Below are 12,608 nucleotides of genomic sequence, written 5' to 3' on the forward strand. Positions count from 1 at the left end.
AAGCCTTCTGGAGTGGCCCAGTCAAAGTCCTGACCTGAACCCGATTGAGGTGCTGTGGCATGACCTCAAGAGAGCGGTTCACACCAGACATCCCAAGAATATTGCTGAACTGAAACAGTTGAATAAATAAGAATGGTCCAAAATTCCTCCTGACCGTTGTGCAGGTCTGATTCGCAACTACAGAAAACGTTTGGTTGAGGTTATTGCTGACAAAGTTGGGTCAACCAGTTATTAAATCCAAGTGTTCACATACTTTTCCACCCTGCACTGTGAATGTTTACACGGTGTGTTCAATAGACATGAAAACGTATAATTGTCAGTGTGTTATTAGTTTAATCAGACTGCGTTGGTCTATTGTTGTTGATGAAGATCAGATCAAATTTTATGACCAATTCATGCAGAAGTCCAGGTAATTCCAAAGGGTTGACATACTTTTCCTTGCCACTCTATCCATCCCTAGTTTACATGTTTAGTCTCCCAGAGATCAGTCAGCCCTGCAGAGTGACAGGTGTGTCCTCTGACTAAGTGATGCTGAATAATGGCATCATGATGATGGGGCTTTAAGGAATGTCAATAACTCAGGGATAACACCTGCAGAAGACCTGCCTGTGCCCTAACAGTACTGACACAACTATTACTGTACAGATATAAGAATCAATCACTTGTGGTGATCCAAAACCACGGCACAGAGACAACCTGGATGGGTGTGATTGAATAGTACAGTGAAAAGACAGATTGATACATACCTAACCTATTTTGTAAAACAAGAATATGTACATCAAGACAGTAGTAAAAGACAGCAAAACTACAGTAGTTTTATCTTCACGCCCAAGCAGCAACTTATCAAAGAACCATTCAAATATACAACATCCTCCTATGCAGTATTAATAACCATATACAAACCAATACAAAGACTTCAAATATGACATATAATGCTAATATCTTTTGATATGTTTGTGGTTGATTAATGCAAGATCGAGACAGAAGGAATCTGTATAGCTTCCCTATCTAAATATTTGCTTGAGTACTACTGCAACACCAGTAAATACTACATTTCACATTTACATTTTAGGCATCCTTATCCAGAGCGATTCACAGGAAAAATTATGGTTAAGTGTCTTGTTCAAGGGCACAGACAGATTTTTATCACGTTATCAGCTCAGGGATTTGAACCAGCAACCTTTCAGTTACTGGCTACCTGTCGCCACCTAATACTCAGTAATATAGAACTGTAATACTATAGATGGGTGTTAAATCTGTATTACTCTAAACACGACATTTAACTAAATTCTTAGTGTGGTTCTCATACCTGTGTGTGACACATTACAAGTTTGCCTGTTTTACAAACAGCACTGTCTAAAACTGCTTTGTAACATACGATTCCTCACTCATTGGTTTGAATGAGCAACAAAAAAAACATGAGAACAGTATAAGTTACAGTTGGCAATCAATAATCAGGCTCACTGCCAAAAGATGATATAATACATGAGGAAATATTGTGAAAGCATGGCATCACTTCCACCTAGTCTATCAGATCTGGACCAGGTGGAACAACTACCATATTGCTTACACTGTACCAATCCTATTCTCTCAGGTCTACACAAGTGAGGTCAGGGACAAGGGGATGAGTCTGTGTGTCTGATCTTCTCTCTCTCCCTCTACTGATCTCCATACTTGGTCTATACAGTCTGCATCTCTCTCCCTCTACTGATCTCCATACTTGGTCTCCAGCTCCTCTGCAGTCCCTCCCAAGTCCATGTCTCTCAGCTTATCCAGCAGGTGGTACAGTAGAGGGCGTGCTAGCACCCCTCCCCCTCCCTGAGCACTTCCCTTAGCCCAGACCCTCAGCATCTGGTACTGGGCTTCCTTAGTGTCACGGAGGTGGTCATTCTCAGCCCTCTCTATCACTATGTCACTCACACCCAGCGAACGCACCAGCTCCTTCACACGACGCAGAGGAACTTGGTCCAACACCGAGTAGATCAACTCAGAGACTGGAGGGAGAGAGGAACAGAGAGAGGTGATAGGAGGGGAGTTAGATTAAAATAGAGTTCAATATACACTACATGGCTAAAAGTACGTGGACACCATAGACAAACATTGGCAGTAGAATGGCCTTACTGAAGAGCTCAGTGACTTTCAACGTGGCACCGCCATAGGATGCCACCTTTCCAACAAGTCAGTTCGTAACATTTCTGCCCCACTAGAGCTGCCCGGGTCAACTGGTCAACAATTTGATATATTGATCCTGAGGGTTGCATCACTGCCTGGTGTGGCAATTGCTCGGCCTCAGACCGTAAGGCACTACAGACGGTAGTGCGTACGGCCCAGTACATCACTGGGGCCAAGCTTCCTGCCATCCAGGACCTCTATGCCAGGCGGTGCCAGAGGAAGGCCCTAAAAATGGTCAAAGACTCCAGCCACTCTAGTCATAGACCGTTCTCTCTGCTACCGCACAGAAAGCGGTACCGGAGCGCCAAGTCTAGGTCCAAAAGGTTTCTTAACAGCGTCTACCCCCAAGCCATAAGACTCAGCTAATCAAAGGACTACTCAGACCCCTCTTTTACGCTGCAGCTACTCTCTGTTTATTATCTATGCATAGTCACTTTAACTCTACCTACTTGTACATATTGCTATTGTTATTTTACTGCTGCAGTTTAATTGTTACTTTTACATTTTATTAACACTTATTTTTCAGAACTTCTTAAAGCATTGTTGGTTAAAGGCTTGTAAGTAAGCATTTAACTGTAAGGTCTACACCTGTTGTATTCGGCACATATGCCAAATAACATTTGATTTGATTTGTAAAGCTCACCGCCATTGGACTCTGGAGCAGTGAAAAACGAGTTCTCTGGAGTCATGAATCACGCTTTACTATCTGGCAGTCCAACGGACAAATCTGGGTTTGGTGGATGCCAGGAAAAAGCTACCTGCCTGAATGCATAGTGCCAACTGTAACGTTTGGTGGAGGAGGAATAATGGTTTGGGACTGTTTTTCATGGTTCTGGCTAGGCACCTTAGTTCCAGTGAAGGGAAATCTTAACTCTACAGCATACAATGACATTCTAAACAATTCTGTGCTTCCAACTTTGTGGCAACAGTTTGGGAAGGCCCTTTCCCGTTTCAGCATGACAATGCCCCCTTGCACAAAGCGAGGTCCTTACAGAAATGGTTTGTTGAGATCGGTGTGGAAGAACTTGACAGGTCTGCACAGAGCTCTGACCTCAACCCCATCGAACACCTTTGGGAGGAATTGGAACGTCGACTGCGAGCCAGGCCTAATCGGCCAACATCGGTGCCTGACCTCACTAATGCTCTTGTGGCTGAACAGAAGCAAGTTCCCGCAGCAATGTTTCAACATCTAGTGGAAAGCCTTTCAAGAAGAGTGGAGGCTGTTATAGCAGCAAAGGGGGTACCAACTCCATATTAACACCCATGATTTTGGAATGAGATGTTTGACAAGCAGGTGTCCACATACTTTTGGCCATATAGTGTATCTAAAAAAAAACGTTCACATTCCAACACACAAAGCTTGGTTTTCGTGAATTTTCAGAACATTTGGGTGAGTAAAAATGTATTTCCATTCAAGAAAACGTAACCCTAACCCAACCCTAACTCCTAGCCCTAACCTTTAAAATCCTCACCTTTTCAGAATTGTCCTACCTTGTCAGAACATTCTGATGACTCGTCAGGACATTCTAGTCCGGATGAGATAGGGAAACATGTGCACCCAGACACGTTCGCATGCACACACACACACTTACTCTTGATCTCCTTGGGGACACAGTCCGGTATCTTGCTGAGGAGCTCCTGTTCACACTCACACACTGGGATACTCTGGTTGAGAACGTTCTCCGAGGCCTCTTGGATCAGCCTCTACAATCACAGAAAATGGAAAACATCAGAATTCTACTATATAGAACTGCATCCGATCCCAGTACATCCTAAACCCGGGGAGCACAACACAATCAATAAAGGAAGTCCTATTGGTTTCCTCCCATCACTATGGTGCAAACAGTCTAGAAATGCTCTTGAGTGTTCAAAACAGTAGTTGAAATGGTATCTATTTTGTCTCCAATAAAACCCTTTAAAAGGTTTTTATCAGATTGGGTTTGTCCAGTCAGGTCAGAGGTGAAATACAAGATGTCAGGGGTCAAAGGTGAGAGGTCAGAGATGTGTCTCACCCGAGTAGACTTCTCAGAGCCCTGAGAGGTGATCTCAGCAGAGAGAAAGGAGCTTGACCCCTTCGGTTTCCGTCGGACCACTAGTACGCCCATGATCCCCATCACCACCAGCAGCACCACACAAACACAGCCGAACGCAGCCAACAGGTAGGGAGACCAAACACCCCATCCAGTGTCTTTAGCTGGAAAGAGGGGCAGACATGCAGAGTGAGAGGATGGATACATGCTGCAGCCCTTACGGCAAATGTGAAACAGCCACTACTGAAACAGTCTAATTCCAATATATTTAAGCATAACAAAAAAAAGTTTCAAAGTATCTTGTGACCCACCAAATAAACAAACTATGTTTCTAGCCAGAACCCAGCCACAAAGTATCAGAAACTCACATTTGGGAGTGGGATCTGTGCCTGAAGCACACTCCTGCTGACAGTCAGCTGATCTACAACTGGAGAGAAGATACACAGAGGAAATTGTATGTTATTGAAGAGGAAGTGGCAGGTTTGTGAAGAGGAAATGATTAGTATTGAGTCATGTGAAGAACAGCTCTACAGAAGAACCATTCAGGCCTGTTGCAGCATACCCCCCTCCGGAAAGACAGAACACTGAAAGAGACCAGCGCTTTATCAGTGGTCAGCACTGCCTAAGGTCTTGATGAGCAGTAAATTAGGGTGAATCAGGTGTGTTAGTGCTGGGCGGGAACTAAAGCCTGGACATGATGACCTTCTCCAACCTTACATAGCAACAGACTGTAGGTATGCAGGACCAGGGTTGGTGTGACCACAAAACAGCTGACATGGCAAAACGCTTCTGTCTTTTTAACTCACCCACGGAAAGAAGTTTGTTGCACAACGTTGCAGACAGTTTCTATTAAACTTCCCATTTACATGCAGAATGTTCATGAAGCAGACAAACCCAAGAGTTTTACCAGACAAGCCAGTACTTACTTTTGGCATAGAAGACAGTTCCTGTTGTCTTTCTTGTTTCGGAAGTCCTTACATTCACACACTGTATCGCTCTCTGGAGTACCTGTCAACAACAGTATGTACACTCAGTACACACACAAACAAATAGTACAACAAAACAAAAAAAAGGGTTGTCCTTACTATGTAATAACCATTATACTGTGTCATCCATAATCAAATACCAGGTTGGGTGGAAAAATGTGAAACATTATGAAGACAAACTCACATGGTTGCGTTTCTCTCTCTCCAGGTCCACATGTCTTGCAACGGAGGCACTCCCGTGTTACTGAGTTTATTCTCTTTTTGTAGAAGCCTTCAATGCAGCGACACACTGCGTTCCTACTCTTCTTGCATGGCGACACCTCTTCCTCATTGTCTACTGGTGTATGGAACAACACAGCCAAGAACAGAGAGAAAGAGAATGCGGAGGGGGACAGAGAGAGAAGGCATTTGTTATCATACCATACTGATGACATTTTTTTAAATGGATTTTGTAAAAAAAAATGGCATGTTATTGTAAATTGTACGTTTTTCTAAATAAATGTATAGTACCATCACAGCGTGTACAACGGAGGCAGTTCTTGGCGTAGTTACTCCTCTCTAGGTATGTCCTGCCCTCTTTACAGGGTTCACATTGGCTCTCACCCTCTTTAGTGCAGTCCTCCTTCAACTTAAACCCTGTAGAACACAAGGCATACATACTCTAAGGGGGGGGGGCAACACAATCCAGCATATTTATTTAATGTAAAACCCGGTAATACAGAGCTAAAACTAAGTTAGAGAGTGACACATATAGTAAACAGTATGTAAGGTCTATAGTGTGACAGATGACAGGTAAGACAATAAGAGTATAATCTTGAAATAAGGTTTTTGTTTAAAGCTGGAATCCTTAACTGGTGGAACTGCCACGTCCAATAAACAAGTTACTGCAAAAAAGATAGTTTTTTCCCCCTCTGACACCTCTGCAGAGGCACACATCTCCCCCACTGCACCGAACGAGCCAATTGAAGCACACCTAGCCTTCTCCTTTGCCTTGTGCAACATTTGGTGATCCAGAAACAAGAGATCACTTATGTGGCTGTTTTGTATGGAAATCTGGGAATATTTAGCCAATGAAACATGTATGGTACCTCTCAGCAGAAAGGAAAAGAGACTTTTAAAACAGAATTGAGTGAAGTAGCATCAAATATGTTGAATGAGCAACTAATGAGCATGGAGAGTTTGATGAAATTACCTTATATCTTTCAGTCCAATAAAGCGGTTTACTTACTTTCTAGCTCCTAGTTAGATGTACGCTATTTGTAAATACCAGAAGGTAACCGTCCTCTCCAAGTTTAGCTAGAATTTAGCCCCGAAAATATTTGGATAATGTGATTGGTTGACGATATGACATTGGCCTACGTTTCTTCTTGAGCAGAATATCAGATCTCAACAACATTGGAGAAGTGTTAAAAGCGTCCATCAGCAGTTGAAACAATAAGAAATCATACACAAGTTGAGGGATGGGGCTGGAGAAATGTAACTACTCTCAAATTCATAGACAGAGCTATGCTATGAGACCATCCATGATATCAAAATGATAGTTTTAACCATGTTTTGAGAGTATACAAAGTTTGTTTAGATTTACTGTTTACAAACATTGGAGTAAAACAATCTTATATTTTGGGTTCTGATGGGTTACGACAGTTGAACTAAGCTCTAGCTTCTAGTTACAGTATATTCTTCAAAAAATCACTGGATACATATCATTAATTAAGTCCAAAAATTGAGGCAGCTACTGTAGATTTCCCCTTTAACATCACCAGCACCACATCCTTAAGATATAAACTCAGCAAGAAAAAGAAACATCCCTTTTTCAGGACCCTGTCTTTCAAAGATAATTCGTAAAAATCCAAATAACTTCACAGATCTTCATTGTAAAGGGTTTAAACACTGTTTCCCATGCTCAATGTTCAATGAACGACAAACAATTAATGAACATGCACTTGTGGAACAGCTTACAGACAGTAGGCAATTATGGTCATAGTTATGAAAACTTTCTACTGACTCTGAAAAACACCAAAAGAAAGCTGCCCAGGGTCCCTGCTCATCTGCGTGAACGTGCCTTAGGCATGCTGCAAGGAGGCATGAGGACTGCAGATGTGGCCAGGGAAATAAATTGCAATGTCCGTACGGCGAGACGCCTAAGACAGCACTACAGGGAGACAGGACGGACAGCTGATCGTCCTCGCAGTGGCAGACCACATGTAACAACACCTGCACACGATCGGTACATCCAAACATCACACCTGTGGGACAGTTACAGGATGGCAACGGAAACTGCCAAAGTTACACCAGGAACACACAATCCCTATATCAGTGCTCAGACTGCCTGCAAAAGGCTGAAAGAGGCTGGACTGAGGGCTTGTAGGCCTGTTGTAAGGCAGGTCCTCACCAGACATCACCGGCAACAACGTCACCTATGGGCACAAACCCACCGTTGCTGGACCAGACAGGACTGGCAAAAGGTGCTCTTCACTGACGAGTCGCGGTTTTGTCTCACCAGGGGTGATGGTTGGATTCGCGTTTATCGTCGAAGGAATGAGTGTTACACCAAGCTCTGTACTCTGGAGCGGGATCGATTTGGAGGTGGAGGGTCCATCATGGTCTGGGGCGGTGTGTCACAGCATCATCGGACTGAGATTGTTGTCATTGCAGGCAATCTCAATGCTGTGCGTTACAGGGAAGACATCCTCCTCCCTCATGCGGTGCCCTTCCTGTAGGCTCATCCTGACATGACCCACCAGCATGACAATGCCACCAGCCATACGGCTTGTTCTGCTCATTCCTGCAAGACAGTAATGTCAGTGTTCTGCCATGGCCAGGGAAGAGCCTGGATCTCAATCCCCTTGAGCACGTCTGGGACCTGTTGGATCGGAGGGTGAGGGCTAGGGCCATTCCCCCCAGAAATGTCCGGGAACTTGCAGGTGCCTTGGCGGAAGAGTGGGGTAACATCTTACAGCAAGAACTGGCAAATCTGGTGCAGTCCATGAGGAGATGCACTGCAGTACTTAATGCAGCTGGTGGCCACACCAGATACTGACTGTTACTTTTGATTTTGACCCCCCTTTGTTCAGGGACACATTATTCCATTTCTGTTAGTCACATGCCTGTGGAACTTGTTCAGTTTATGTCTCAGTTGTAAAATTTCTATGAACATAAGATTCAACACATGTTAAGTTTAAATAAACGCAATTGACAGTGAGAGGATGTTTCTTTTTTTGCTGAGTTTCGTATATTGCCATAAGGGCAACATGACTGCAAGAGACAGGTTGGAATGTCAATTCTCATCAAATAATATGAAGTCAATGAAATACGGGACAAACAAAAAAAAAATTCTAAATTAGTAGTGTTTTAATTTGTTGATAATATAAGGGACATGATTATTTCGTTGTGGGATGTGGGAAAAATGAGGGACTGTCCGGCACAATCCGGGACATAGTTACCCTCGTTCTGGGGCGAACAGTGGCACTGTTTCCCTTAATGCGGATTTGATCTTTAACTCAATGCATAGTGTATGGAAAGGTATAAGTTACAGCCACGTTACACTCGGGAATGGAAAGGCCCAGTTGTATAAGTGCAGTGTAATATAGTACAGTACAGAAGGCCTACCTTCATGGCACTTTCGACAGCATGTCCCGTTAGCAGTACGGTAATGACTCCCCTCAAGGCATTGCAACTCCCGGGTCCTATCAGGAGGTGGTGGTGCCGAGAGGGAGGGGTCTACTGACCAGCACTGCAACATTACATTACATTGTTGTTATAGAACAGATCCAATCAAATACCAGTCATATGTAATTACTGAAAATATTTTATAACTGATTGACAGGACCTATTCCTGAAATGATTGACTAATTTATTTACTGATTTAATAATGTATTAAGACTGAATTGAATGGTGTGCATAATTGACAAATTTGACAGTTGATGAGTTGGTGGGGGTTGATTGATGTATTGATGAGAAATAATTACGACTTATGACTAGATGGGGCATTATGTTATTGGTAAAGGACTCTGCATTATGCATCTGTTCATGTTAAAGTTTCTTACCACTACGAGCAGAGCGCAGACGTTCAGAATGCATTTTTCCTTCCATTTCCCTCTCAATACGTCCATTCTTTCACACCACTCTTCTCACTAACACCATCTTTAAAAGAACAACACCTGCAGAAAGGAGAGATGGGGTAAAACGTGTGACAAAACTCTCTTCATAATGCTTTCACACATTAGGCCCACTAGACTTACCTTTCTTCTAGTATTAAGTTCAAAAATAACTTTTTACTACCATGTCAAGGCTATATAGATATGAACGTGTATGGTTTAAAATGCACCTGCACGGTGCCTAGGGGGTTGTTTCTAAATCGGGATGTAGCATAATGCTAAAAATTCCTATTGCCTATTGGAGCAACAAGTGAGAGGGGGGTATGTTGGGCGATTTTTAAAAACATTTAGCATCACTCCGTCAAGGGAATATATAGTATATCCTAATTTAACTAATTCAATTTTTTTTTTTAACTTAACCGTTAGTTATCTTGGCAAGGCAGTTAAGAACAAATTATTATTTACAATAACGGCCTACACTGTCGCTGGGCCAATTGTGTGCGGCACTATGGGACTCCCAATCATGCCCGGTTGTGATACAGCCTGGATTCGAACCAGGATGTCTGACGCCTCTAGCACTGAAATACAGTGCCTTAGACCGCTGCGCCAGTCGGGAGCCGATTTAAGTTGAGGTAAATTATTTTCCGGTTTTCCGGGACGTACGTTACAGCTAGGCATTTTAATTTATACAAAGTTCATATCTATTTCAAGAATAAACTCAGCTAAAGCTACAATGATAACCGAGAAAATGTATTTTGTTTCGATTTCACTGTAGCTTACGCCCACCGTTTTAGCCGCAGAGGTCCGATATCAATCTCTTTTCCCAAAACTACAGGCGGAGAGTTACCGTCACTTACCTTGATCAAAAGCGCTCCTACATGACAAATAGTGATGCAGTCGAGTCTCCTAAATTAAAATATATTTTTAGTAAAAGTTTAAGAAATACATTCCAATCTCCCAAGAGACGCCAGGGTGTTAAGTCGCGAGTTCTAGAGAGGGGGCGGACTCAAACGGGAAAATGGGCACGTCATGCTCGTAAGTCATTGCTTCACTGCACCCAGGCTTTAAGGAAGTCTGAATTGCAGTGCATGATACAGGTTACACCATAGGTAGGTAGTAGGTTAAATACTTATGTAACTCGATTGAGCAATAGCAGACTGTGCGCCTATGGGTCACAAGAGACATTTCCCAAGTGTATACAAAAACAACAATTAAAACACCTGCACGGTGCTTGGGGGGTTCTTTCTAAATCGGGATGTAGCATAATGCTAAAAAATGCCTATTGCCTATTGGAGCAACAGGTGAGAGGGGGGTATGTTGGGCGATTTTTTAAAACATTTAGCATCACTACGTCAAGGGAATATATACTATATCCGAAGATATCTACGTTTATTTTAGGAGGTTGTGTATCTCTGGAAATAAGCAGAATGCATGTAAACATAACCCTTTTGAAAACAGCTTGTCTCTTGGCTCAATTTACCTCGGGTGTGGAGTAAATTGAGGATGGGGACAGGGTATCCTACGCATAGGGAAACATTTCTAACTGTACATTTAAAAAAAAATACGTGTAACCTCATATCCCAGCGATAATACCTTGTATTACAACGGGGAAGAAAACTCAACCGAGGAAGGCATTAAACTTGACTAATCACTCAAATGCGAGGCGTCTTCAAAATACTATTCATATTATGCATAAAACGGACTAAATGTAATCATCATTTGTATGGGGTGTGTTGATTAGCCGTTGGCTCAACGGTCCCCTCGCCAAATCAGAATCACCGTTATTCGCCTAGTACATTTACACATACTCAGAACTTTACTTCGTGATATGGTGCTGCTAGTGATGGACAACATTTAGAGACAGAATACAGACAGCAGAGTATCAACAAAGTGTACATACATTATATATACACAATAATAATGGTACAATTTATCTGGGTGCAAGGGTGCACTTTCATGCTAGGTTTAGGACCTCATATTGTAGCTTATAGAGACCACAACTGATGTATAAAACTAGTGGAGGCTGCTGAGGGGAGGACGGCTCATAATAATGGCGCGAATGGAATAAAAAAAGGAAACCATGTGTTTGATGTAGTTGATACCATTCCACTGATTCCAGTCCAGCTGTTACCACCATCCCGTCCTCCCCTATATACTTTAAAACTAGCCTATAACTGGCATCATGAAACCTATATCACAATAAATGTATTTGACTTTATGAAAATCTGTTTTTTTGGACCTAACTTGCTTGCTGCTTTTTCCATGTGTTTTTTTCCTTCACAGACTATGAAATGATGACCTCTTCCTAAATATTTAGTCACATGATTCATTTTGTGTATGGTTTCCTAGAAACAACTAACCCTTTGGCTCAACTTACCCCACTCTATATATATATATAGGTTTGAAGAAAGGAAGTACTTCTCACTGCCGAGCAAACGGATAAACACAGGTAACAGAAAGATAAGGCAGATTTATTATATATATCTTATCTTTCTGTTACCTGTGTTTATCCGTTTGCTCGGCAGTGAGAAGTACTTCCTTTCTTCAAACCTACTTCCTTTCTTCAGAACCCACTTCCTTCTCAAAGCTTCACAGCTCTCATCATACTTATCCATTTCTTTATCACTCACTCAATCACTTAAGGGTGATTATACTAATTAATACACATTTTGATCCAATTGTGCAACCAGATCCGCAAGGAAACTGTATTATTTTAAATATGCTATTAGACCCAAAACATATCTGGCTAATTAATCCATATGGGCCAAATAATGATGATCCACACTTTTTTGAAAATACAAGCATTGAACTAATCTATTATTATGCTGGGAGATTATAATACGGTTTTAAAGTACCAGAATGGATTGTAAAGGAAATCACTCTACAAACTACGTGGACATTGGAAATTGAATCAAAGCCTATTAGATGACCATTTGTTCTTAACTAAGACAAAATAATTCATAATTTAATTATTTTCGTACAACATAGGTACAGCAGATTCTCTTATTGTATGGGACACTTTCAAATGTACTATTAGAGGCCATTCAATACAATACTCACCATTAAAACAAAAGCAGTTTAGGTCAGAAGAGATTAGACTAATAAAGGAAATGGAGGAAGTAACAGAGCAGGTAGGTGGTAATGGAAACTGTACTATAGAGGCACAAAATAGGTTCGAGGAAAAACAAAAATAATTGGAAGTACTTATTCAAGAACGATCAAGTGTAATGTATTACAAAAATAAAGCGAATTGGATGGAAAATTGTGAAAAATTCACAAAATATTTATTGAATCTTCAACATAGAAATTCTACCAAAAATGAT

The 12,608-nt window shown here is 41.8% G+C and overlaps 1 protein-coding gene across 2 annotated transcripts; it reads right to left on the reverse strand.

The window, feature by feature from the left end:
* Positions 1-308: 308 nt before the first annotated feature.
* Positions 309-10,310, reverse strand: LOC118373947 (tumor necrosis factor receptor superfamily member 1A). Of its 2 annotated transcripts, none has more exons than XM_035760280.2 (10): positions 10,143-10,310; positions 9,235-9,348; positions 8,798-8,921; positions 5,699-5,824; positions 5,373-5,522; positions 5,129-5,210; positions 4,571-4,629; positions 4,185-4,366; positions 3,765-3,876; positions 309-1,994 (listed from the first exon to the last, which is right to left on the reverse strand). In XM_035760280.2, exons 2-10 carry the CDS (start codon positions 9,298-9,300, stop codon positions 1,705-1,707), a joined length of 1,191 nt encoding a protein of 396 aa, XP_035616173.1. In that variant the 5' UTR covers positions 9,301-9,348; positions 10,143-10,310; the 3' UTR covers positions 309-1,704. The 2 variants fall into 2 exon arrangements, with proteins under 2 accessions (XP_035616173.1, XP_035616172.1); XM_035760279.2 differs by having other exon boundaries at positions 5,373-5,525.
* Positions 10,311-12,608: the final 2,298 nt, after the last annotated feature.

This window comes from Oncorhynchus keta, chromosome 34 (genome assembly GCF_023373465.1).
Source record: "Oncorhynchus keta strain PuntledgeMale-10-30-2019 chromosome 34, Oket_V2, whole genome shotgun sequence".
In the NCBI taxonomy this organism is placed as follows: domain Eukaryota; kingdom Metazoa; phylum Chordata; class Actinopteri; order Salmoniformes; family Salmonidae; genus Oncorhynchus; species Oncorhynchus keta.